The sequence below is a fragment of the Mustela putorius genome, unplaced genomic scaffold, assembly GCF_011764305.1.
Source record: "Mustela putorius furo isolate JIRA1106 unplaced genomic scaffold, ASM1176430v1.1 tig00003845_pilon_pilon_pilon, whole genome shotgun sequence".
In the NCBI taxonomy this organism is placed as follows: Eukaryota; Metazoa; Chordata; class Mammalia; order Carnivora; family Mustelidae; genus Mustela; species Mustela putorius.
In genome coordinates this window covers 58,630,380-58,655,424 of record NW_025421998.1, presented here as the reverse complement: position 1 = coordinate 58,655,424, position 25,045 = coordinate 58,630,380, and the positions used below count along the sequence as shown (strand labels likewise).

Here is a 25,045-nt window from a genome sequence, read left to right as displayed (position 1 = left end):
GGAGCCTAACACAGGTCTTGAACTAACAACCCTGAGGTAAGTCCTGAGGTGAGATCACAAGTCAAATGCTTACCTCCTGAGCCACCCAGGCACACCCCCCCCATAAGATTATTTCAAATGGATTAGAAATCTAAGCTTAAGAGCTAAAGCTATAAACCCAGTGAAAGGAAAAAAAGGGTAGGGGAGTCTTTATAAACTTGGATTAAGCAAAAATTTAAGATACAACATAAACAGCACGAACCATTAAGAAAATATTGCTAAATTAGACTATTTCCAAAATTAGAAGGTTTTGCTCTTCAAAGGTATTTTTAAAAACAAAAAGGCACTGGAAAACAGTACAGAGATTCATCAGAAAGTTAAAAACAGAGCCACCCTATGACCCAGCAATTGCACTACTAGGTATTTACTCCAAATACACAAATGCAGTGATCCGAAGAGTCACTTACGTACCCCCAAGGTTTCCGGCAGCAAGGTCTGTAATAGCCAACTATGAAAAGAACCCAGACGTCCATCCATAGATAAATGGATAAAGACAATGTGGAATAGGTGCTCCTGGGTGGTTCAGTCATTAAGCATCTGCCTTTGGCTCAGGTCATGACCCCAGAGTCCTGGGATAGAGCCCTGCACTGGGGCTCCTGCTTGGTGGGGAGCCTGCCTCTCCTCCTCCCGCTCCTTGTATTCCCTCTCTCATTATCTGTCAAATAAATAAAATCTTCAAAAAAAAAAAAAAATGTGGTAGGGGCAGCTGGGTGGCTCAGTGCATTAATAAAGCCTGTGCCTTCGGCTCAGGTTATGATCCCAGGGTCCTGGGATCGAGCCCCACATCGAGCTCTCTGCTCAGCAAGTAGCCTGTTTCTTCCTGTCTCTCTGCCTACTTGTGATCTGTTAAATTAAAAAAAAAAAAAAAAAATTTTTTAAATGTGGTGTGTGTATATATATACAATATTATTCAGCCATCCAAAAAATGAATCTTACCATTTGCAATGACATGGACAGAACTAGAGGGTATTATGCTAAGTGAAGTCAATCACAGAAAGACAAATTATCACATGATTTCACTCATCTGTGGAATTTAAGAAACAAAGGATTAAAGGGAAAGAGAGGGAAAAATAAAATCAGACAAAATCAGAGAGGGAGACAAACCACAAAAGATAATATATTAAGTATAATCAGGCGCCTGTGTGGCTCAGAGGGTTAAGCCTCTGTCTTCGGCTCAGGTCATGATCTCAGGGTCCTGGGATCGAGTCCCGCATCAGGCTCTCTGCTCAGCGGGGAGCCTGCTTCCTCCTCTCTCTCTCTCTCTGCCTGCCACTCTACCTGCTTGTGATCTCTGTCTGTCAAATAAATAAATAAAATCTTTAAAAAAAAAAATTAAAAAAAAAAAAGATAATATATTAAGTATAATAAACAGGGTTCTGGAGGAGAGGCTGAGTGGGGGAATGGGGTAACTGGGCGATGGGCATTAAGGAGGGCATGTGATGTAATGAGCACTGGGTGTTACATGTATCTGTTGGATCAATCACCAAACTCTACCTCTGACAGTAATAATACACCATGTAAATTAATTTAATTTAAATAAAATCCAAAAATAAATACAAATTAAAAGGCAAGTTTCCAAGACATATGAAAAAGGAATTATACTGAGAATATATAAAGAACTCTTAAAACCAAATATAACCAATAAAGATAACCCAATTAAAAAATAGGTAAAGATCTCAACACTTCACAAAAGAATATATATGAATGCGGGCACCTGGCTGGCTCAGTTGCTAGAGTACTCTTAATCTGAGTCAAAAATTCAAGCCCCATGTTGGACAGGGTTTTAAGTTTATATACTTAAAAAATATATACATAAGTGAATGGCCTGTAAGCATATGAAAAGATGCCCAGCACCACTAGTCATCAGGGAAATTAAAACTTAAACCTATACCTTATACTTAAAACTGCATATCTACCAGCATGACTAAAATTAAAACCCAACAATACGAAATACTAATGAGGCTACAGAGCAACTAGAATGCTCATACACTGCTAGTGGGGATGCAAAATGGAACAGCCACTTTGAAAAACAATTTGGCTCTTTCTTAAAAAAAAGTAGCCATCACGTAAGAAGGCGATTCCATTCCTGGGCATCTACTCAAGAGAAATGAAAACCTATGTCCACAAAAAGACAGGAGAATGTTCATAACATTGTTCATAGCAAAACACTAGAAATAATCCATGTATCTATCAGCTGGTAAGAGGATTAATGTCCAACCACCGAATGGGTAAATGCTGCAAGACTGCATTTACATGAAATGTTAGAAAAGGTGAAACTATATAATAGCAGAAGGTAGATCAGTGATGGTCTGGGACTGGACATAGCTGATGGAGTTGACTAAAAATAAGCATTAAGGAACTTTGTGCAGTAATGTGAACATTCTATAGTTTGAATATAATGGTATTTACAGAACTATATATATTTACCAAAATCCATCAAATTGCACTTAAAATAGGTGGGATTTATTGCATATAAACTATACCTCGATAAAGCTGTTAAAGAAAAAAAAACAAATTTTAACAAAAGATGTAAGTATGGAAAATTTCATCTCTAAAGTAAAACTCAACTGGTTTTGCTGAATGTCATCCCATGAGAACAGAGATGAGAGTCTATGTCAGCAAATTTTTACCTATATAAATGATCATTAAATAAAGTCAACTTAAAAGAGAGTAAGTCATTATCACTGAAAGCAAAACTGGTAAACATGAAAAATTCAAGTCAATTTAGGTTTGAGAAGAGATACAGCAAAGTTCCCTCAAGCACATGGAAAGAGCACAGAAGATATGTGAAATAATAACATACTGTAGGATTGGGTAAATGCATGATAGGGCTAGAGCACAAGGTACATGTTAAGAGCAAGAGAAAAGACAAGCTGAAGGCCTGATGTGCCAAACCTGTATCACACAGTTTATAACAATGGGCCTAACAATTGTAATATGGCTCTTTAGCAAAGTTATTCTAGGCAAGTTATACTGGGCACACTTGAAATTGGACATAACTTGCAATTAGCAACAACCAGAGGGATGGGACAAGGTAGACTAAAGTCCAACAGAACTGGATTTGCCCATCAGCTCCAGCACTAGTAATCCTGAAGAACTTTTCTTCTCCAGCCCTAGGAGGACTGAGAAATTAGAGGAGTGTTTAGAACACAGCATGTCCTCAAAGAAGGTTCCCTCATCTCCTGCCATGACTCAGAAAGCGCTGCCATGTAGTTCAGAATTGTGAAAATGCAATTAGAGATAAAGTGGAAGTAAATTTTAAAAATATTTCGAAGACCACTCAAGAAAAGGGCATGAACGCTGCCAAAGATGTAGACAGGATGAACTGCTACAAAAATTTAAAATCACCTCAGAAGAACATGGTGAAATTCTTCTGTAAGCAAACAATAAACTACTTAAATGGAGTCAAGGGTTTCATTAAAAGATTTAAGGTGCAGTCAAGCAACTTCATAGAGATTCCAACTTAATAAAGAGTTCCCTCCTCTCCTCTACCATCAGAGATGCAATAAATCCCCTGCAAATAGGATGCCGGGTAAGAAAAGGACCAGTAAAAAGCAGCTTTGATTCCTCAACACTGGGGGGAAAAAAAGAACACAGGGACATGAACAAGACAGCTACATGTAGGTTGTCTGGTAAATCAAAGACTGAACTCTTGACTTAGAAAATCTGATTCACAAATTTACATTCACAACACTCCCCAGAGGGTCCATGTTCAGAATTCAGGAGATAAAATGAACTTGGATGAGGAAAATAAATTTGTATCTTTTCACTAACTGCTAACTGAAATTTAGCATCTTCAATTACGAATGCAGGCCCAAAAAAACACAAACCAACCAACCCACAAAAACAGCTAAAAGCTGCAGTACCTTTGTCAACTACAGAATTCCAGATATATTCACTTCATATTATAGTCACTACATCCATCTCAAAACAACCTCTGTATCTCACTACCTTGAAATTATGGTTAGTTATTAGACACACTAAATCTTATTTAACATTTTTAAATAAGCATATAGCACCTGTCACATATATCATAAACTTGTTTTAATATTTTGGTAACTACTTCTTATAACTTGTTTCTGCTATGATTCTGTGTATTTTGCTTTACTAATTTAAAAATATTTCTGGGGCACCTGGGTGACTCAGTTGTTGAGGAGCCGACTCCTGATTTTGGCTCAGGTCATGACCCTAGGGTCTGGGAATCGAGCCCTGCACCTGGCTCTGTGCTCAGCAAGAAGTCTGCTTGGGATTCTCTCTCTGCCCTTCCCCCCACTCACACTCTAAAACAAATCTTTTAATATATATATATATATAATTTATGTGTTTTATATTAATATATTTAATAGGTATTGAGCAGATTTCACCAGACTATCAAAAGACCCTTAGAACAGGTGAAGAAACTCCTATTAAGACCTCCTCTACCTTCAAAAACATGTATGACACATGAATGTGGCTAACTTACCTTAGCAAAATAATACTGATGGCTCATTCATAACTCTCCTAAAAAGCCTCCACAATTTAAGAAGTAGATTTTGTTAGGGGTGCATGGGTGGCTCAGTCAGTTAAGTATCTGCCTTCTGCTCAAGTCAAGATCCCATGGTGTTGGGATCGAGCCCCAAGTCGGGCTCTCCGCTCAGTAGGGAGCCTGTTTCTTCCTTCCCCCACTCACTCATGCGCACACTTGGATGCGCGCTCTTTCTCTCCTATTTAAATAAAATCTTGGGAAAAAAGAAGTAACAGATTTTGTTAGGAGTCTTCTCTTATAGTTCCAGGGCACCTCTGGCTAGAGTACCTAAATTAACTGAACTAATATTTAACTTCAAGCATCAGGTGCTATATTAGGAGCTACAAATAAAATGGTGAATAAAACAGAAGCCATTCTATCTTCATAGATCTTACAATTAAGAAGACAAGGCAGATACTAAGTAATCACAGAAATAAATATTCATTACAAATTATGTTAAGTGCTATGAAATCTAAGTGCAGGTCCCAGGTTTGAGTTTAAGAGAGGCACGCACATCAGACTGAAGGTCAAAGATGGCCTTACTGAAGAAGAGTCATTTATTCTGGAACTTGAAGGATGAGTCAAGAGTAGTTGGGGTGATGGGGGGTGGCACCTGGGTAGCTCAGTCAGTTAAGTGTCTGGCTCTTGGTTTCAGCTCAGGTCGTGATCTCAGGGTTGTGGGATCAAGCCCTGTGTCAGGTCCACATTCTGCATGGAGTCTGCTTGAGAGTCTCTCCCATCTCTCTTCTCCCCTCCCCCCCCTTGCACGCATGCTCTCTAATAAATCAATCTTTAAGTAGTAGTTATGAATAAATATTCATATATTTATGAATATAAATAGTACGAATAGTACTATTCAAATATAAATAGTACGAATTCTGGGATATACTTGAAAATACCTGGGGGGAGAAGGGAAGGTAATTATGCACAGATAAGACCGCCATAAAATAAAACAATTACTGATGCTGGATGAGGAGTACAACAGAGTTCATTCTATTCTTCTATTCTCACATGTTTAAACATGTCCAAAAAGAGTCCAACAAAGTAATAGAAGAATTGTAGGCAAGAATATTTCTGGCAAATGAAATGAATGAGGGCCATAAGAAAATAAAGCAACTGCTGAGCTATAAAGCCTGAGGGACTAGAACATTTCTCAAACCCTGGTTCCCAGAGCAGCAGCACTGGAACTAAGAAATGCAAATCTCAAGCCCCACTACAAACCTACTAAAACAGAAACTTTGGAAATGGACCCAGGAATCTGTTTTAACAAGAAATATAGGTGTTTTTTTTTTTGAAGTTTAAGCGTTTTTTTTTAATTAACATATATTATTAGCCCCAGAGGTACATGTCTATGAATCACCAGGTTTACACATTTCACATCACTCACCATAGCACATACCTTCCCCAATGTCCATAACCCCACCACCCTCTCCCTGATTCTGATGCAAGTTCAAGAACTACTAAGAGAGCCTCTACAATAGAGGACAGTGAAACAAGATACTGTAGCCTAAGATGGGAACAGTGAGAAATGGAGGACAGTCATACAAAATTATCATATGTTATCTTAAGAATTTTGGGTTTCATCTTAAGGGCAGAGGAAGCCCATTATAGAGCTTTAAGCAAGGGAGTGACCAGTTTTATATTTTTAAAGGTTACGCTGTGTTTTGAATAACCACCTAAATCAAGAGGAGAGAAGGGGAGTGACTTCATGGAAGATGGCAGAGAAGGAAGTGTATCTGTTCCTTGCTCTAGTAACTGCCAACAAAATGAATCCTGGTATCACTTGAGTACCATGGAAACAAATCTCTATCCACGAGGTGACTGAGCCCCATCTGACACCCTAACTGCAGTCTTGTGAGAGGTCTAAAGCCAGAGGACCCAGTTAAGCCACACCTGAATTCCTTACTCACAGAAGCTGTGAAATAACTAATTTTGAGCCATTAAGTTTTCGGGAAATTTGTTAATACAGCATAATACAGTCACTATATTATTGTATGTGGTTTTAGCCATTTCAGTAACTTACAAATGATTATAATCACTCAGGACTATCTTTATCCTGCATAAAACATCAAAATAAATATATATGTAGATATAAAACCCATTTTATACATAAATATGAATTGAAGGGATGTAATTATATAAATTCTATATAATCTTATGTATAAATTATACATATAAATCTTCCAGATAGGAATTATTTATTTTATACAGGTAAAATACAGAAAGTATCTTGACTGCTTCTTTCTAGCATTAGCTAATCTCTCTAAGCACAACATACACTTATAGCTGGGTTTCTTATTAACAATACTGAAAGTAACTCCATATTTCAAAAAGTTGTCTGAAACACTTGGAATTTTTTTTTTTTTTTTAAAGAAAAAGATTTACTTACTTGACAGAGGGAATGAGAGCACAAGCAGGGGGAGCAAAAGAAGAGGGAGAAAGAAGCAGGCTCCCCGCTGAGCAGGGAGCCTGATGTGGGGCTCAATCCCAGAACCCTGGAATCATAACCTGAGCTGAAGGCAGACACTTAACTGAACCACCCAGGTACCCCTATATATATATATATATATATACATACTCCTTGCCAACTTCTTGTCAGATCTGATTAAAGCATTGTTGTTTTAACTTTCCAATACACCTGACCAAAACCTCATACCAGAAATTTTAAAAACCATTTTCTCACTCTTCTTCATTTGTTCTGTTTTAATTATCTTTAATCCACTGTTTATTTGCAGGAATCTTTTTAACCCCCTTGCCATTTTGTATTACCACACACTGAAAAGGAAAGGGGAGAAAAGGGGGGGGTGAAGGAAGGAGAAAAGAAAAAGCTATCTGAATATGCTCAAGTGTAGGGAGACAGAGGGGGAAAAAAACCAACTTCAAACAATCTCAAATTTTATTCTTAACAGGCATCTTTCTCAGAGTGATATGGCCCTAGCAATTCTGAAACTGTTTCATGTAGATCATCAGATTTAGCAAATGAGTAGATATGTGTTGGTATTGTTGGACACCAGGATTCTCAGTGTGGAAGGTGTGTATACAAATAGAAAATGAGGAAAGCAAGTAAGAAGCATGTGGAGTTCAACCAGAACTCGTGATATCTAAAAAATAATGTTTCTTAGTTCTGCCCACTGAAAAGATCTAGAAGCAAAGAGCACCAGTAATCATGGACACACCTAGGGCTCGTATTTTTGTTTATAAATACCATCTCCCACTAGTAAAGAACCAGAAACTTCTTGGAAAAAGAACTAATTCTTCCAGGGCTGGACCAGGGCATCTTTCTAGCTTTTTAAAAAAAAAAGACAGTTCCAAAGATAAGTTAAGAAGGGTATAAGATGAACTAGAATATCTTGCAATGCCAGAAAAGTATTATGTGCTAAAAAAATCAACAACATCCTTTTGATACTGGGGCTTATCAGGGACCAGCGTGAAAATGCTCCCACTGACCAAATCTTGGAATGCGGGAAAATCAAACTAAGAACATAACAAATTTATTCTTCAAAGACTCTATTTATTTATTTGAGAGAGTGAGAATGAGAGAGAGAGAACACGAGAAGGGGAGAGCCAGAGGGAGAAGCAAACTCCCCGCCAAGCAGAAAGCCTGATGCAGGACTTGATCCCAGACTTCAGGACCACGACCTGAGCCAAAGGCAGTCCCCCAACCAACTGAGCCACCCAGGCACCCAAACATAACAAATTCTAAATCCACGGACCAAAGAATTCATACTGATGACTGTCAGGTAAGAAGACAGGAAGACAGACATAGTGTGTGCACAGAAAAAAGAAATGTAAGCACTGGGAATTATCAAGCTCATGACAGTAGACACAAGATGCCCAAAATTCTTGCTTTTGCTTAGAATCTTGAATTTTATCATTGGCAACAAATACTACCAATTGTTTTTCCTTTAACAGGCTTGCTTCACTTCTTTTCAAGAAAATACCTGCCAAATATCCTACTTTGAATAACCAAATTTTGTCTATTAGTCATTCTTTTAACATGGAAATGATACCTTATGAAAAGAGCAGCTAGTGCAGCTCACAACCCAAACAACTGCACAAGTGCTTCACCTTAAGATAACCATCATACTTCATTAGGTAAAAGTGTTTTGGGGGATCTCCCAATTTCATAACACAGAATACTAAAAAGATGTACACTCCAAAGTCAAGCTTCAATAAGATTATTTTACTTTTCATCATAAGTGAAACTGGATTTTTTTTTAAAACTGTGAATGCAATACTTAAGAATATGGTAACCATACTAATGCACTTTGGTGCAACTGCCTTAATTCAAAACATACCACTGCTTACACACCAGCATATAAATGTAACACAGTGGTGGGGGGACATATATACATACATATACACATACGTGTGTGTGTGTGTGTGTGTGTGTGTATAAGTAACAGGAGGAAATAAAGCAAATAACTGTGAAATAGTTTCATTTTATAGAGCTCTAAAAGGGGATGGGGACCCCCTAAAGGAGCTCAAACCACACCTGGAGAAATGTTGTACTAGAGCATGTTTTGTATTATAAATCTATGCTCTGTTTCAATGTCAGGTTATGCTACAGATCATTAAAATGTCTAAAATGTTTCCTAACACAAAAGAAAACCAGATAGACATTATGTATAATTTTTCAATTTTTTAATTCCTGAATTTAAACATTATAAAATCTGTTTACTATTAAATACAAAATACATAAGTTAAATTTCAACACTTAAGCATTTTCCTCATTGTGTAAAGTAAAATATTTAAAAAATATTATTTAGGGGTGCCTGAGTGGCTCCAGTGATTAAGTATTCAACTTGATTTTGGCTCAGATTGTGACCTCAGGGTCATGAGATCAAGCCCTACATCGGACCCTGAGATGGGTGTGGAACCTGCGATCCCCTCTCCCCCTTCTCCTTCTGCTCCCCAACTCTGCTTGTTATCTTTAAAAATACATCATTTTTAAAAATAAAATTATTTAACTGAAAACATTCTCCCCTGTGAGGACTGACATCTGTTTCAGTCTTTATTCATTTAACTTTTTTCAAAACCACCCTCACATGACTCTAAGATGGGTGTCTTCATAAAGCTGTACTGTCATGATTTTTTTTTTAATGATTTTATTTATTTATTTGGGAACATGCGCAGGCATCTCCCCCCCGCCACACCACCCTTCCATGCACAAGCAGGGGGAAGAGCAAGGATATCAAGCAGTCTCTGTGCTGAGAGCAGAGTCCCACACACACAGTGAGACTATGACTTGAGTGGAAACCAAGCACCAGAAACAAAAACAATCAAACCAAGCACCAGACACACATAAACAGACACATAGACACCCCTGAAAGATTTTTGAAGTACACTGTTCAATACCTTCTCCCTGGAGAGGTTTTCCAAACGAGAAGTTAGACCACTTATTTCTTTGTCTTTCTCTGCCAACTGAAGCTGAAAAAAGAAATTATTAATCTTTTTCACTATCTACTCTCTCCTTACACACCAAGAATTAAGTCTATACCATTCTATCAAAATTCCTATTACCACAGCCATGTATTTTTCTTGATGTATTTCTTTGACATCTCTAGGTTACTTCTCATTACTGACCAACTTCCCTTACTCACACAATTTCTCTCACAGTATCATCCTCTCATGATTTTTTTGTGTCTGCTTCTTCTTCACAATTAGAAATGAGAGTGTTCTCCAAAGTTTCTTCTTCGGCTTCCCACTATATTCCCACCAAAACTCTTTTTTCTATGCCTTCACGACTACAATCCCCAGGGGAAAAAATCACAAGTATTAACTCACGTGGCACTTATCTTTCTTCCCCAAGTTTCAAACCTGTCTTTTTAACAGATGGGTGACATGTTTTCAGTGTTCTTTCCACACTTTAAGGGCAAAAGGCCCCAAACCTTCTTTTCTTACTTTTGTTAACAGGTATTACCAATCTCAGAGTCCACTGTGACTGAAGCTAGGAAGTGTTATAACACTTACTCCTCCCTCTTCTTCCTCCACTCCCCAACATTTTCAGTCTCTTAATTCATTCATTTTCTTAACCACATTATGAATACAAACACAAACTTATTTTTCAATTATTTTTCCCTAAGGATGCCTTTCGAAACTTTCCTTGATACACTCATGTCTTGTTCATCAGATAAGTCATCAGATAAGCACGCAAGGGGGTGCTCTTTCCCAAGTAATTTTGAAACTACTTCTAATTTTCTTACCTTCAAACACCTTCCCACCTATAAAATCCTCTCAGGGTTACCCAACTGTTTTCAGAAAGACCTAATATAGTTGGGTACCTTTGCTCCTAGGGAATTCTCAGGAGCACACAGCACCCAAAATCCATTTTAGGACCCCCAAAACTGTGGCTTTGATCTAGTTTTTAAGTCCCAATCTATTCCACCACAGAAATTAAAGTCCTATTACTCTAGACTGCCCAAAATTTCCAGGCTATGCTGCTCTCCACTTTTCACCTCCAAACTTATATGAATGTTTTCCAATCTGCTTAGAGTAATGCTTCTTTCTTCCCCTTCCCTCCGGTTTGGTCTTTCAAAGGCTGGATTTCTTCATGCTGAACTCCTAAATATTCCACTGGAAACAGCCCTATGATACCTCATTAATTAGACTTACCATTCATCTAAAACATCATCCCATTTTGCCTTGTCTAGTGAATATCTGTTCTAAACAGTACAAAATAAGGGGAAGGGCACTAAATAAAAAGCTATGCACTTATACCAGCTGCATAATCTATAATGTTTAATTCGGATGCTCACTTTTATCAGGAACTAAATGAACTAAAAAATAAAAACATTAGTTTCCCACAGGATTGCAGGTGATTATCTGGGTCATGAATGTCAAAGAGTTCTGAGTATCACTATTCTACTTCTAACAATCCCTCTTAGATTATAAACTCTGAAAGCATACACAGCACTGTGCCTTACTTATTTGATCACCCACGTAAGAGCTAACATAGCGAGTGCCTGCTAGCTCTCTCTACATAGCAGGCTTTAATTTTACTATTTTTTTCTAGTCAATATGCAAAGATAAAAGTTCATGTAAATTCAGTATTCACACTTAATAAATATTAAGGGAAGCAGCCAGCCATTGAAACAATATCCACAGGGTTCTCAGAAATGATGATCTCATGATTAAAAGTTTGGAATTTTCATTCTGACAGTAAATGAAGATAAAGAAGAACTACCAGTAAAATTACCTATAATGTGCCACCTTCTTCAGCCCTTAGGGGGAAACCTAAATTCTCAGTGCCTTTAAGAATACCACATTTTAAAATTAGATCGTAAATACAATTAGCTATAGTATAGCTAAGTTAAATCATTTAGAACTTCCTCGTCTTTAGTCACACACACAATATGCATATTATAGTTACATATCTATTTCAAAATATGTTAACATTATACTTTATTCCTTAAAACAAAAATATTTTCCTCCTAATTGGCGGAAACAGCCTGCTAATTTTTTTCTGTCTTACAAATACCATTTACCATTTGGGCTTGTTTGTTGCCTAATGTTACATTGGCAAAAATAATCTTAATTAAGATTGTATCACTTTGCAGTATTTTTTAGGATCACAAGTAACCCATCTGGTGATCACTTAATAACTTTTACATAAATTTTACTGATCATATATTACTATGCTCCCACAAAAATGTAAAGACCCTAATTTTACATACACGTTCATGTTTGTTTCTAAGTGAACAGGATAATGAAATGATCACGTTTCCTTAGAAACTAAGCATGATTTTAAAATATAATTTTAATTAGCCAACTGAGTACATAAAAATTAAACCCACAATGGCAATGCACAGGAGTATTTATTTTCTCAGCTCATCGTTAATTGGCTAAATACACTCAACTAAATACGTAGTATATTTTTATTTATACACAAAAATACAAATTCCAATTATCTATACTGAAACTGTCCATTAGATTGGTAAAAATTAACATATTCGCAACAGTACCAAGTACACTGTGGTTCAAGCTATACAAATACCAAACTTACTCTGTAACTGTCCTCTACTTCAGTTAATGCTAGTTTTACACTTTCAGCAATCTTCACTTGTTCTTTCCATTTCAGTTCCATTTTTGCAAGTTCATCAGCATACTTACTGCATTTTGTTTTCTCATCCTAAACGAAATTAGCATAATTACCAAAAGATTTTAAATCCAAGTAAAACCAGTATCTATATAAACATATTTAGATGTGCTGAATGTTTCATTATAACACTGTTTTGGGTTTTTTTAAAAGATTTTATTTATTTATTTGACAGACAAGAGATCAGAAGTAGGCAGAGAGGCAGGCAGAGAGAGAGGAAGGAAAGCAAGCTCCCTCCTGAGCAAAGAGCCTGATGTGGGTGCTCGATCCCAGAACCCTGGGATCATGACCTGAGCCGAAAGGAGAGGCTTTAACCCACTGAGCCACCCAGGCACCCCTCATTATAACATTGTTTTAACAGAGTAAACACTGAAATAACCAAATGTTTAAAAAAATTTTTAAAAAAACGAAAAAAGCAAATGTCAGTGAAGATGGGACAAATCCTTTTAAATCTCTGAAACTGAACAGTATATATTTAAAAGAACACAGATCTACAAATTAACAAGTAAAAATGTCAAGATACATTAGCTGAAAATAGTATGCTGCAAAAACCAGAATATATAGTATAATCCTATTTTTAAAAAGTTAACACAATTTTTTATGATCTCTATATAGTGCTGTGTAGAAAAATATAAAGTATTAATATCTCTTATCTCTTGGAATCAGGATCATGATGGTACCTTTTACCATCTTTATTCTTTATTTCTATACTGCCATAAGATTTCACAACAGGAAGAAATAAAAACCAGTATGATTATAATGACAGCTGCTTCCAGACACTGGAATTTCCTGACCAAGATAATCTCTAGGCTGACTCTTTTTTCCTTTTTTAAAGATTTTATTATTTATTTGAAACAGAGAAAGAGAGCAATCACAAGCAGGGGGAGTGCTGGGGGAAAGGGAGAAAGCAAGTTCGGGGCTGAACAGGGAGCCCGACACCGGGCTAAATCCCAGGAACTGGAAATCATGACCAGAGCTGAAGGCAGACACTTAAAAGACTGAGCCACCCAGGTGCCTCTAGGCTGACTTCATATACACCACTTCTCCTCTACAACCCAGAATGTTACAAATCATGACAAAAGGGTAAATTGGGGAATTTCATTTTGAATGTCTTATATTCAAAGTAAAAGTTTAAAAATAGGCTTTAAGCAATACAACTGAGGAAAAATCTTTAACAAATGCTAGATCAAGTTAATATCCATTACAATACACACCATACATCACACCACACACAAAAATAAAATGAAACAGACCTAAATGTGAAATACCTGAGACTATAAAACTTATAGAAGATAGGAGAAAATCTTTACAAGTTGGATTAGGTAAATATTTCTTAGAACAGAATGGAGTGTGCTTAAGATTCATTCTCATTCATTCATCTTCGTGTTCATGTTCGTGTTCTCTCTCTCTCTCTCTCTCTCTCTCTCTCTCTCTCGGGGCGCCTGGGTGGCTCAGTGGGTTAAGCCTCTGCCTTCAGCTCAAGTCATGATCTCAGCGTCCTGGGATAGAGCCCTGCATCAGGATCTCTGCTCAGCAGGGAGCCTGCTTTCTCCTCTCTCTGCCTACTTGTGATCTCTGTCTGCCAAATAAATACAATCTTTGAATAAAAAATAATAAAATGAACTCAATTTTTAAAATAGCAAAAGACCATAACTCTCCCAATAAAGGAATGAACTATCAATATAAGCAACATGGATAATTTCAAATTAATTATGCTGAAAGAGGACAAAAAACAAAGCATGAACCATCCAACTGAATTTACACAAACTGTACAAAAGGTAGGGCTGTGGGGGGAAAACACCTTGAGGAAATTTTTAACATTAGCACATTTTATCAATAACATTATAAAATGACATTTAAAAAAATATTCATCTAGAATTATTTCAGATTTGATGAAAAAAGTTTAGTCCCTTACAAACAACTACTCCAAACTCAAGGGTAAAACTCTTCTAATCAATCAATTCTTCTACAGAAGGAAGGATCCTCTGAAGCAACGAAAATGTTTAAAATTTAAAGGATTTGGGGCACCTGGGTGGCTCGGTTAAGCATCTGCCTTTGGCTCAGGTCATGATTTCAGGGTCCTGGGATCCAGCCCCATGAGCTCCCTGCTCCCTTTCCCCATCCCCTATTCATGCTCTCTTGCAATCCCTCTCTCAAATAAATAAAATATTTTTAAAAATAAAGTTTAAGAGATTAATTATTAAAAGGCACTGACAAAATGTTTTAAATCAATCACTACAGTAACACTGAACTCATGTATGAACTTCATTCTATAGTTCTAAACATCCTTTCCCTCTCTACAGGCATGGAGAAACATACACAAAAAAATGAACAAAAATCACCCATACAAACACAAAACACCTTTGCCTCCCTTCTCCAAATCAGGCATAAATGAGAAGCATTTTCCCTTTATCCTTTAAATACTCCAGGAGTGAACCCTACCAGTTGCAAAACTGAAATGAATGAAAAATACAGTTTAAAACAGTCAAAACAGTTAACATCATGAAGGCAATAGCTCATCTGATTAACATTCTCTTTTTCCACTTTGTAAATCTGGTTACTTTAAGATATCCTAAAATTCTTTGCTATTACAGTAAATGTAAAAAAAAATACTTCCCTTTATGAAGTTCCAAGTTCAAGGATATATATTCAATGTGTCCTTATAAGACAACAAACAAAAATAACCAATCTCAATTAATCACTTGCCCAATACCAAGAAAGGACACTAGGTCAATAAAAAATTTTAGGATCATGATTTTACACACAGGCCTACATGAGCAGATACAGAGAACAACCCCCTTTCATCATCCCAAAAGAGAAACTAAGAGGGTACCTGGGTGACTAAGTCAGTTAAGAGGCAGCCTTCAGCTCAGATCATGATCCCAGGGTCCTGGACTGAGCCCCTGATGAGGCAGCCTGCTTCTCCCTCTCCCTGCAGCTCCCCCTGCCTGTGTTCTCAGTGTCAAATAAACAAAATCTTTAAAAAAGGGGGGGGGGGACTAAGTAAATGGGTATGGGGAGGAGTGGTGAACACACCCACAATTTAAAGAAAAAATCCAAACAACAAAGGTAAGTCATTATATCTAATAAATCTTTCATTTACAAGAAAGCTAGCTTACCTGCAAGAGTTGTCTACATTTATTGTATTTTTCTGTTTTGTCAGCAATTTCTTTGGTCATTTCACAGATTTGTCCCTTTGTTACCATGTCAGAATCTGTCTCAGCTACTACAAGGCAGAAAATATTATAATGAAAACTTATTTTTGCCCCTTATATTATCCTCCTGTTCAGAATGACTTAAAGGTAAGTATACTGTGAAACAAATAGAATACTAAAGGAGAAAAATATTTGAGAACATCTATTCATACACTAAAGAAAGATCATATAAACTCTACATGAGAATTTTTTATATGTTTGGCCAGAAACAAGTTCATATTCAATAATGAAAGGATCATTATTTGTTTAATTAACTAAAAATAGTTCTTAAATGGCACACTTGTTTTCATGTAACTGAATAGACAGGGTAAGTAGAAAGCCACACTCTCTGAAAAAATCACTTTAAATCATTTTTCTAGTCCTTCATTACTATTCAAGTCTTATTAAGTAAGTAATTTACACAACACCACTCTAGATGCTACAGAGTTTGTACAGAAATGGGAAGTCGGGATCTTATTCTACAGTGGCTGAATATAATTAAATATTTAATAGCATGGGAAGTTTACAATACATTTAAAAAGTCTAAAACAGCCATTACGCCAACACTATAGAAGGAAGTGTATTTTTATATACTCTAGTGCCGACTTTCATTATTGTCAAATGTTTAACCTAAGGTGAAAAAAAAAAAAAAATCAGGCCAAATGAAAACCTAGAGTTAATTCAAATTTTTCATGTTGTTTATACATTCACTATGTCTTTCTAATCTGTTCTCTAAGTTAATAAACTAATAATAATTTAATTTTTCCAACAGGTACACTAACCAGAAAGTACCCTAATGATCCAAAGAAGTTTAAAAAAAAAAAAAGGTAGTAGTAGCAGCAGTCATTAAAAAAAAATAAGACCATCAACAGGGGATTTATTCCCCCTGCAACAGAACCGTATAATTAAAGTTCCATAAAAATTCCATAGATTTTAGTGGTCTATTAATTAAAAATTCAATCACTGATTTTTGTCCTATAGCTTAACTGTTGCTATAAGCATCTAAGCTTACAAACTGTAGTTCATTTAATACTTCTGAATATTCTCAGGAAGATAAATACTAGGTTCACACATTTTGTATATTTCACATGCATGACTTTCTTACTTTTAGACTCCTACTTTATCACTGCCTTAATCCTCTCACAAGAATTTTTAGAAACTCCCTTATACCTGGAACAAGGCAGTATAAATAAGTATCAATACTTGTCAAGGCAGAACACTACATAAAAAGGTCTGAAAAATTTTTACCTGCAGAAGGTGGTGGCTTTACATCTATAGGAGAGGCAGTAGTAGCTGGGTCTGTGTTTATAGAGGCATCATTCACTTTTTGCTGACTCCCAATTTTCTTTGTTAAGACACTGTTGCTATTGGCCTATGCAAAATATTAACAATAAATTATTACAGGAGTTGTGTTTCCTTCCATCAGTAATTGCCATAAAGAAATCCTGAAAAGTCCAGGAAGCTGGTATTGTCTTGAAGACCAACAAAAACCAAAGGTAACACACATCATTTTACTAACTGACCTAAATGTTACAGAAGAGAAAAACTTTATTTTGGTTTTCCTTGTCAAATCATCAAAACACTACCCCAAAAAAGACACAGAAATCTCCTAGGTCACCTACTATAAAGTCATTAATATACTTAACAGGCCCCAAACCCAAACCCATACATGTGGTCAAACTCAAAAGCCTTTCTAGTTTACTACATCCATTTCTGTGAGCCACCTGGGTGGCTCAGCTGGTTAAGTACCTGACTTCAGCACAGGTCATGATCCCAGAGTGCTGGGATTAAGCCCCATGCTGGGCTCCATACTTAGAGGGGAGTCTACTTCTCCATCTGCACTCCCCCACCCCACTCATGATCTCTAAAAAATAAATAAAATCTTTGTTTTTCAACCTGAGCTGAAAACAGACACTTAACCAACTGAGCCACCCAGGCGCCCCTAAATAAGATCTTGGGGGGAAAAAATCATTTATACCATATAGAATACAAATAAAACCGTGTTTACAATAAATTTTGAGAACCTCGTATCAACTACAGATTTTAAATATGTTTCTCCACTTCCAGCATTCTATTACATAGCAAACCTTAAATTAGGTACAATTTAAGGACCCACATTAAAACACGCATCAGAACAGAAATAATTTCTTCTTCATTAAATCTGCTTACCCACTCTCAAATGGAATATAAAACAACTAGCTAACATTAACTCTTCCTAATCTAGTGATTATGAATAGGATGGAAGAACCCAACAATGAAAACTGAGAAAATATCTATTACCCTGGGGATAACCAATGGTGAACCACACTGAGGACAAGCATCACTGTTGTAAGGAGCGATCCAATACGTATAGTTTTTAAGTGAAGACATTTATCAAGAATTTAGAGGGAGGGGCGCCTGGGTGGCTCAGTGGGTTAAACCGCTGCCTTCAGCTCAGGTCATGATCTCAGGGTCCTGGGATCAAGTCCCACATCGGGCTTTCTGCTCAGCGGGGAGCCTGCTTCCTCCTCTCTCTCTGCCTGCCTCTCTGCCTACTTGTGATCTCTCTGTCAAATAAATAATATCTTTAAAAAGAAAGAATTTAGAGGGAAATGGTCAAGTAAAAAGGACCTCCCTCCTGTTTTCTTCTGCCTGCTGCTATCCTTGCTTCCTTTGTTGTTTTCCAGCAAATAAAAACTCCAGATCAAAAAAAATATGTATCATTACAATATTAGACCAAAGACTTCAAATCAGACCAATGACTTCCAATCAGCAGAGATAAATTTTATCCAAAAGGTTGATATTTAGAGTATTATAAATCTGGGGGCACCTGACTGGCTCAGCTGAAAGAGGATATGACTCTTGATCTCAGGTCATGAATTAGAGGCCCATGAGGGGTATAGAGATTACTTACAAAAATGAAACTTTAGAGTATTATAAATTTGATTTGTAAACAAAAATAGTGATAAGAGAAGTATCAGATATACATTAAACTGTCCTTACTGATTGGTCTGAAAGTTTGTTTATTTGTTTTTGGAGCCTCTGGCACTCCTTGAATTTTTCTTTATAATGATCTGCTGCCATCTGAAGACGAAGTTTCAAATCTTCAACTTCTCTTCTCAGTTCATGTTCCAGTGTATCAGTCTTTTCCTATGACAAAAATACACACACACTTCCGCTTTAAAAAAAAAAAAGTTAAAAATCTCCTATCTCATAATGTAAGAGTAAATCCCAACTTCATTTTTGCTTTTTTCTGGCTTTTAATTTTTATTTGTTTTAGAGTTTTGGCAACAGAGCTACATTAGCTCCTAATAAACCCAGCTTTATATTCTTAGGACTAAGGCTCATTAAAAAACTAGAGAAGAACAATCTACCTCCAGAGGAGTAAGTATTACCCTGTTAAATAACCATAATACCACTTTATGAAGCTAATAAATAAGAAATTCCAAACAAAGCAATATATAACTGACATCAGAAAGTTTAACAATAGAGCAGTTCTTACTAACCATTAAACATTAGCCTACCTACATTTTCCTTAAAGTTACATTAATTTCCACTGAAGAAGTTATAATGACTAAATGAAATGAATAGAAATTTAAATTTCTGTGTAAGGAATCTGACCTATTATGACATACCTATTAAGCTTGTAGTGAGTTTTTGATCAAATGAATAATCAAAATTAACCCACTTTTACCTGGTCTTTCTTCACAGAGTTCAGTTTAAGTTCTGCCACTGCATCAGCTAACTGCTTTTTTACTTTCTCATTTTCCAAGCGTGCAGTATGCAGATCTGCCATTGTTTTATCTCGCACATTTACAGCATCACTAAGTTCTTTAGCCAGAAAGACAACTTCTTGCCGAGTTGCCTGAACCTGCTCCTCTGCTTTACGAAGTTGCTCCTTTAAAGAAAAGGTATCCTCCTGAAGAAAAGTAGATAAATATATTTACAATAAAACCATTAAATTAAAAAAAGAAGCAGAAACCATTTTTAATATTTCAACACATCCAAAATTTTAAATTGGTTTTTTGTTTGTTTTTGTTTTTTAATATTTTACTTATTGGGGCACCTGGGTGGCTCAGTGGGTTAAAGCCTCTGCCTTCAGCTCAGGTCATGATCTCAGGGTCCTGGGATTGAGCCCTGCATTGGGCTCTCTGCTCAGCAGGAAGCCTGCTTCCCCCCACCCCTCTCTCTCTGCCTGCCTTTCTGCCTACCTATGATCTGTCTGTAAAATAAATAAAATCTTTAAAAAAAAATAAAAAGATTTTACTTATTGACAGAGAGAGAGATCACAAGCAGGTAGGCAGAGATAAGAGAAACAGGCTCCTCGCCCAGTGGAGAGCCCAACGTGGGGCTCAATCCCAGGACCCCGAGATCATGACCTGAGCCGAAGGCAGAAGCTTACCCCCTAAGCCACCCAGGTGCCCTAAATACTGTTTTCTACTCATGACTTCGATGAAGCACATAAAACTATAAAAAACATAAGGACTCTGTGTTACAGTCCCCATTTAACAACCCAATGCACTCAGTATCTCTACCACATTAAACACACGTAAACTGAAGTTCAGAAGTTAAGCAACGTGCCTGTATTTAAAAGCCCTGGCTTAAACGGAAATACAAATGAAAGTTCCTGTCCCCAAAAATCTCTAAGAGCTGGAACTACTGACCCTCGTTTTTTATGATTACCAATAAAAATAATTTCAGAAGTTCTCTGTAATTACAAAAATTCTGGTTAAAAGAAGTCTCCTATTAGCTAACCTAAAACATACCCAATGTAACATTAATATACCATCACATATCATTATGAAAACAGGACAGAATTAGAATAAGGTACTGGGAAAATGAAAAGTAATTAGCCCCTCTTAACAAACCTAAAAGTATCTTTAAAAAGTTAAAACTGAGGGGCGCCTGGGTGGCTCAGTGGGTTAAGGCCTCTGTCTTCAGCTCAGGTCATGATCCCAGGGTCCTGGGATCAAGTCCTGCATTGGGCTCTCTGCTCTGCAGGGAACCTGCTTCCTCCTCTCTCTCAGCATGCCTCTCTACCTACTTGTGATCTCTCTCTGTCAAATAAATAAAATATTAAAGAAAAAAAAAGTTAAAATTGATTAAAAAAAAAAAAAGAAAAAAGAAGGAGGGGCGCCTGGGTGGCTCAGTCAGTTCAGCATCTGCCTTTGGTTCAGGTCATGATCCCAGGATCCTGGGATGGAGCCCCATGTTGGGCTCCCTGATCAGCGGGGTGTCTGCTTCTCTCTCTCACAAAAATAAAATTTTTAAGAAAGAAAAGAGAAAAAGAAAGGGAAAGAAAAAGAAAAAGTTACAATTGCCATTCCTTTAATATTAGGACCCCAACAAATCTAGTTTATTCAACTTTCCTATTTTTATCCCTGTACTAAAAACAACAAACTCAGAAAAAGTGCAACCTATTCTTGGGTTTTTAAATTGTTAGCTCCTGGGTACCTGGCTGGCTTAGTTGGTGGAGCACATGGCTCTTGATTCTCAGGACAGTGAGCCCAAGCCTTTGTTGGGCATGGAGCCTACTTAAAAAATAAATAAATAAATAGAAACTGTTATCTCCTTAGAAGGAAATGACTATGTAATGCTGAAGTGGAGGAAATCTTCGCAGATATGATATTAATAGATCTATGTAAATATCATCAGTTTCTCTGTCAAAAGGGAAGATAACAAAAAACCAGAGGAAATTGTTTGGAATATATTTTTTTAAAAGGTACAATAATACTCTGATAGAAATACACTTTCTAATCAGTAAGGGAAAAATTCTCCAAGCCGCCCCTCACCCCGTCAAAAAAAAAAACCAAAATTGGGGAATGGCAAGACTGTGAATTATTATTTTTCTTTTTTTTTAAGGAAATGGCCAGGGACGCCTGGGTGGCTCGGTGGGTTGAGCTGCTGCTTTCAGCTCAGATTCCTGGGATCGAGTCCGACATTGGGCTCCTTGCCCAATGCAGGGAGCCTGGGATCGAGTCCGACATTGGGCTCCCAAAAGCAGGGAGCCTGCTTTTCGCTCTACCTGTGCCTGCTTGTGCACTACCTCTCTCTCTCTCTCTCTAATAAACAAATAAAATCTATAAAAAAAAAAGTGATAATAATAAAAAAAATGGCCATTATGCCATTATGCATATAGAAATATACTCAACTGATCAAAGAATTGAAAATAAATACCATTTTATTTCAACTGACAAAGATTCAAAAACCAGAATAATTCCAATATTTGACTGACTTTAGGGAAATTAACAATTATAAACAAGTGGACTATGTACCTGGTAAGCAGTATAAATTTTCTTATCAGAGTTTTGCAACATGCACAACCTTTAAAAAGCACATTAACTTTTGGTCTAGCAACTTTATTTTCATGAGTTTCTAAGAAATTTATTTAACTTTACAGGGATGCAGTACGATTATTAAAATGAAAAATTATTAAAAATAGAAAATATGTAATATAAGAATTTATTATAAATTCTGCAATATATCCTTTATACAATGAAAGTCTCTGTTCCCATTACAAACATAAGTATATACAATGCTGGGGTATTTTTTTGAAAAGCTATTTAAAAGTAACTATGAAATTTATTCTGGTATGTACATATGCCTACATAACTGTACAAGGAGGTTTACTGCAGCACACTTATAAAAGCGAAGGACTATACACAACTAAAAACAACTACATACTACATGGCTATAAATAAAATAAGGGATACTATGCAGCTGTTAGTGAACGAGGAAGATCTACATGGGTTCTCATACTCCTACAGAATGTCCAGACACTCTATAAAATTTTTTTAAAAGGTTTTGGTTTTTTTTAAAGATTTTATTTATTTATTTGACAGAGAGAGATTACAAGTAGGCAGAGAGGCAGGCAGAGAGAGAGAGGAGGAAGCAGGCTCCCTGCTGAGCAGAGAGCCCAATGCAGGACTCGATCCCAGGACCCCGAGATCATGACCTGAGCCGAAGGCAGCAGCTTAACCCACTGAGCCACCCAGGCGCCCGGTTTTCTTGTTTTTATAAAAATATAAATTCTCTATGTACCTCAATAGATTTCTAGGAAAATTAAAAATTCTATAAGACATATATGGGAAAGGATAATGGTTACTTTTACTTTGTACCCTTATATATTATTTGAATTATGTTATAACCGTGACCTTGTACTGCTTTAAAAAACAATTTTTTTTTTGCATTTTAATGATTAATGGGGCTCCTGGCTGATTCAGTTGGTAGAGCATTTGACTCTTGATCTTGGGGTTGTGAGTTGAACCCTGTTGGGCAGAGAATTTTTTTAAAAAACGTTTTAACAATTAAAGAGTCAATTTTTCCAGGTATTTCTATAATTGTGATTTTCCTTACAGAGGTTTTATGTAGAAAAAAGATGCCTAGAGAAAATTTTACCATCTTAATAAATCAAATATATGTTTTACCTCTGTGTTTGCAATGTGCTATATATTTTTTTAAAGATTTTATTTGACAGAGAGAGATCACAAGTAGGCAGAGAGGCAGGCAGAGAGAGAGAGCAGGAAGTAGGCTCCCTGCTGAGCAGAGACCCTGAGATCATGACCTGAGCCAAAGGCAGCAGCTTAATCCACTGAACCAACCAGGCGCCCTGCAATGTGCTATATTAAAGACAGGGTGTTAATCATTAATTCTAAATGTGATGCACAACTGATGTTTTAGGTGTTACAGTAATTATATCTGAGTATGTTTAACAGTAAACTACTGCAAATGATGTAATACTCATTCACAAGGGTTAAGAAATAAGTCAAAGTAAAATTGCCCAGTGTAGTATCACCCAGCCATTTAAAAAAAAAAATGTTCTTAGATCTCCATGAACTGATGGTGGAGTAATTTTTTTCAGTTTATATTGTTCAATATTTAAAAAGCAAGGTGCAGCTTTTTCCCTTTTTTGAGGAAGAAGGGAATATGGAGGTATGGGGTAACTGGGTAATATAATAAGCACTGGGTATTATATAAAGACTGATAAAGCATATACCTCTGAAACCAATAATACATTATACGTTAATCAATTTAAATGAATTTAAATAAAAAATGTTTAAAAATTGAAAAAGAAAAAGAAGGGAATAGAAAACAGTGCCTGCACATGTTTATTTTTTTTTAAAAGATATTTATTTGACAGAGAGCTCAGAAATAGGCAAAAAGGGGAGGAAGCAGGCTCCCTGCTGAGCAGAGAGCCTGAGGCAGGGCTTGATCCCAGGACCCTGAGACCATGACCTGAACTGAAGGCAGAGGGTTTAACCCACTGAGCCACCCAGGTGCCTTTGCACATGTTTATTTTTGTGGAAGGAAACAGGATAAACTGGAAACTAATGAAAATGTTTACATATAGGTATAAGAAAGGGTTTTGTTGTTTTTTTTTTTTTTTTAGGAAAGAGACAGTGAATTTTATTATAAGTATTTCCATTTTTGAATGATGCAATTATTTAACAATCAAAACACAAAATTCAATCAAAAGGTTAAGAGAATAAAAACTAATCTTAGAATTAAATACTAACAAAAATGTAGACTGTGTAAAAATTCATTACCCATTAATATGTTAAAAAGTTTATTCAAGTAACTTTGAACACAGTACTATGTACATCCTTACTGAAATAAATTCTTAGAAAAAGGATTGGGAAGAACTTAATTTAATAGACACACTGTTGGGAATGGCACTGGTGTAACATTTCTGAAACTACTGGTGTATATAACAGGGTAAAATACATGAATATATATATATACAATGATGTTTTGGAAACAAAGGCTCTCACACTGAAAGAAGAGATAAATATGGAATGGAGGAAGGTAAGGAAGAACCCTAAAATACCGGATTTGAACTGAAGAAAACCATATAAAGACTTTAAATGTCTGTCCAATGGAAGTACAAAGAAGTAATGACCCCTAGTAGCAACAGGATCCAGTATAAAAATATCAAAATTCAAAAAAAAAAAAAAATCAAAATTCTATCTGGCTTCAAAATACCATTCCCCACTGAAAAAAAAAAACAGGGCTCCTTAGAGAAATAAATGTCAGTACCAGGTATGGGACAGAACCTAAAGCTTAATACACAGTTGTTTCACAAAGCCAAGAAGTATTCAAAACATTTACGAAAAAGACAGAGGAGTTGGGGCACCTGGGTGGCTCAGTGGGTTAAGCCTCTGCCTTCGACTCAGGTCATGATCTCAGGGTCCAAGAATAGAGCCCCACATAGGGCTCTGTGCTCAGCAGGGA

At 36.5% G+C, this 25,045-nt stretch overlaps 1 protein-coding gene across 10 annotated transcripts in view; it reads right to left on the bottom strand.

The window, feature by feature from the left end:
• Positions 1-25,045, bottom strand: part of TAX1BP1 (Tax1 binding protein 1) — a 79,631-nt gene that overhangs the window by 13,078 nt on the left and 41,508 nt on the right. For 3 of the 10 annotated variants that reach the window (XM_045062815.1, XM_045062817.1, XM_045062821.1), the window contains exons 9-14: positions 19,509-19,733; positions 18,818-18,964; positions 17,084-17,207; positions 15,761-15,867; positions 12,549-12,674; positions 9,902-9,973 (exon numbers count right to left, since the gene is read on the bottom strand). In XM_045062815.1, the coding sequence (XP_044918750.1) occupies positions 9,902-9,973; positions 12,549-12,674; positions 15,761-15,867; positions 17,084-17,207; positions 18,818-18,964; positions 19,509-19,733 (801 nt within the window). The remainder of the gene's footprint in view (positions 1-9,901; positions 9,974-12,548; positions 12,675-15,760; positions 15,868-17,083; positions 17,208-18,817; positions 18,965-19,508; positions 19,734-25,045) is intronic. The other 7 variants (XM_045062819.1, XM_045062820.1, XM_045062824.1 and 4 more) reach the window with 3 other exon arrangements.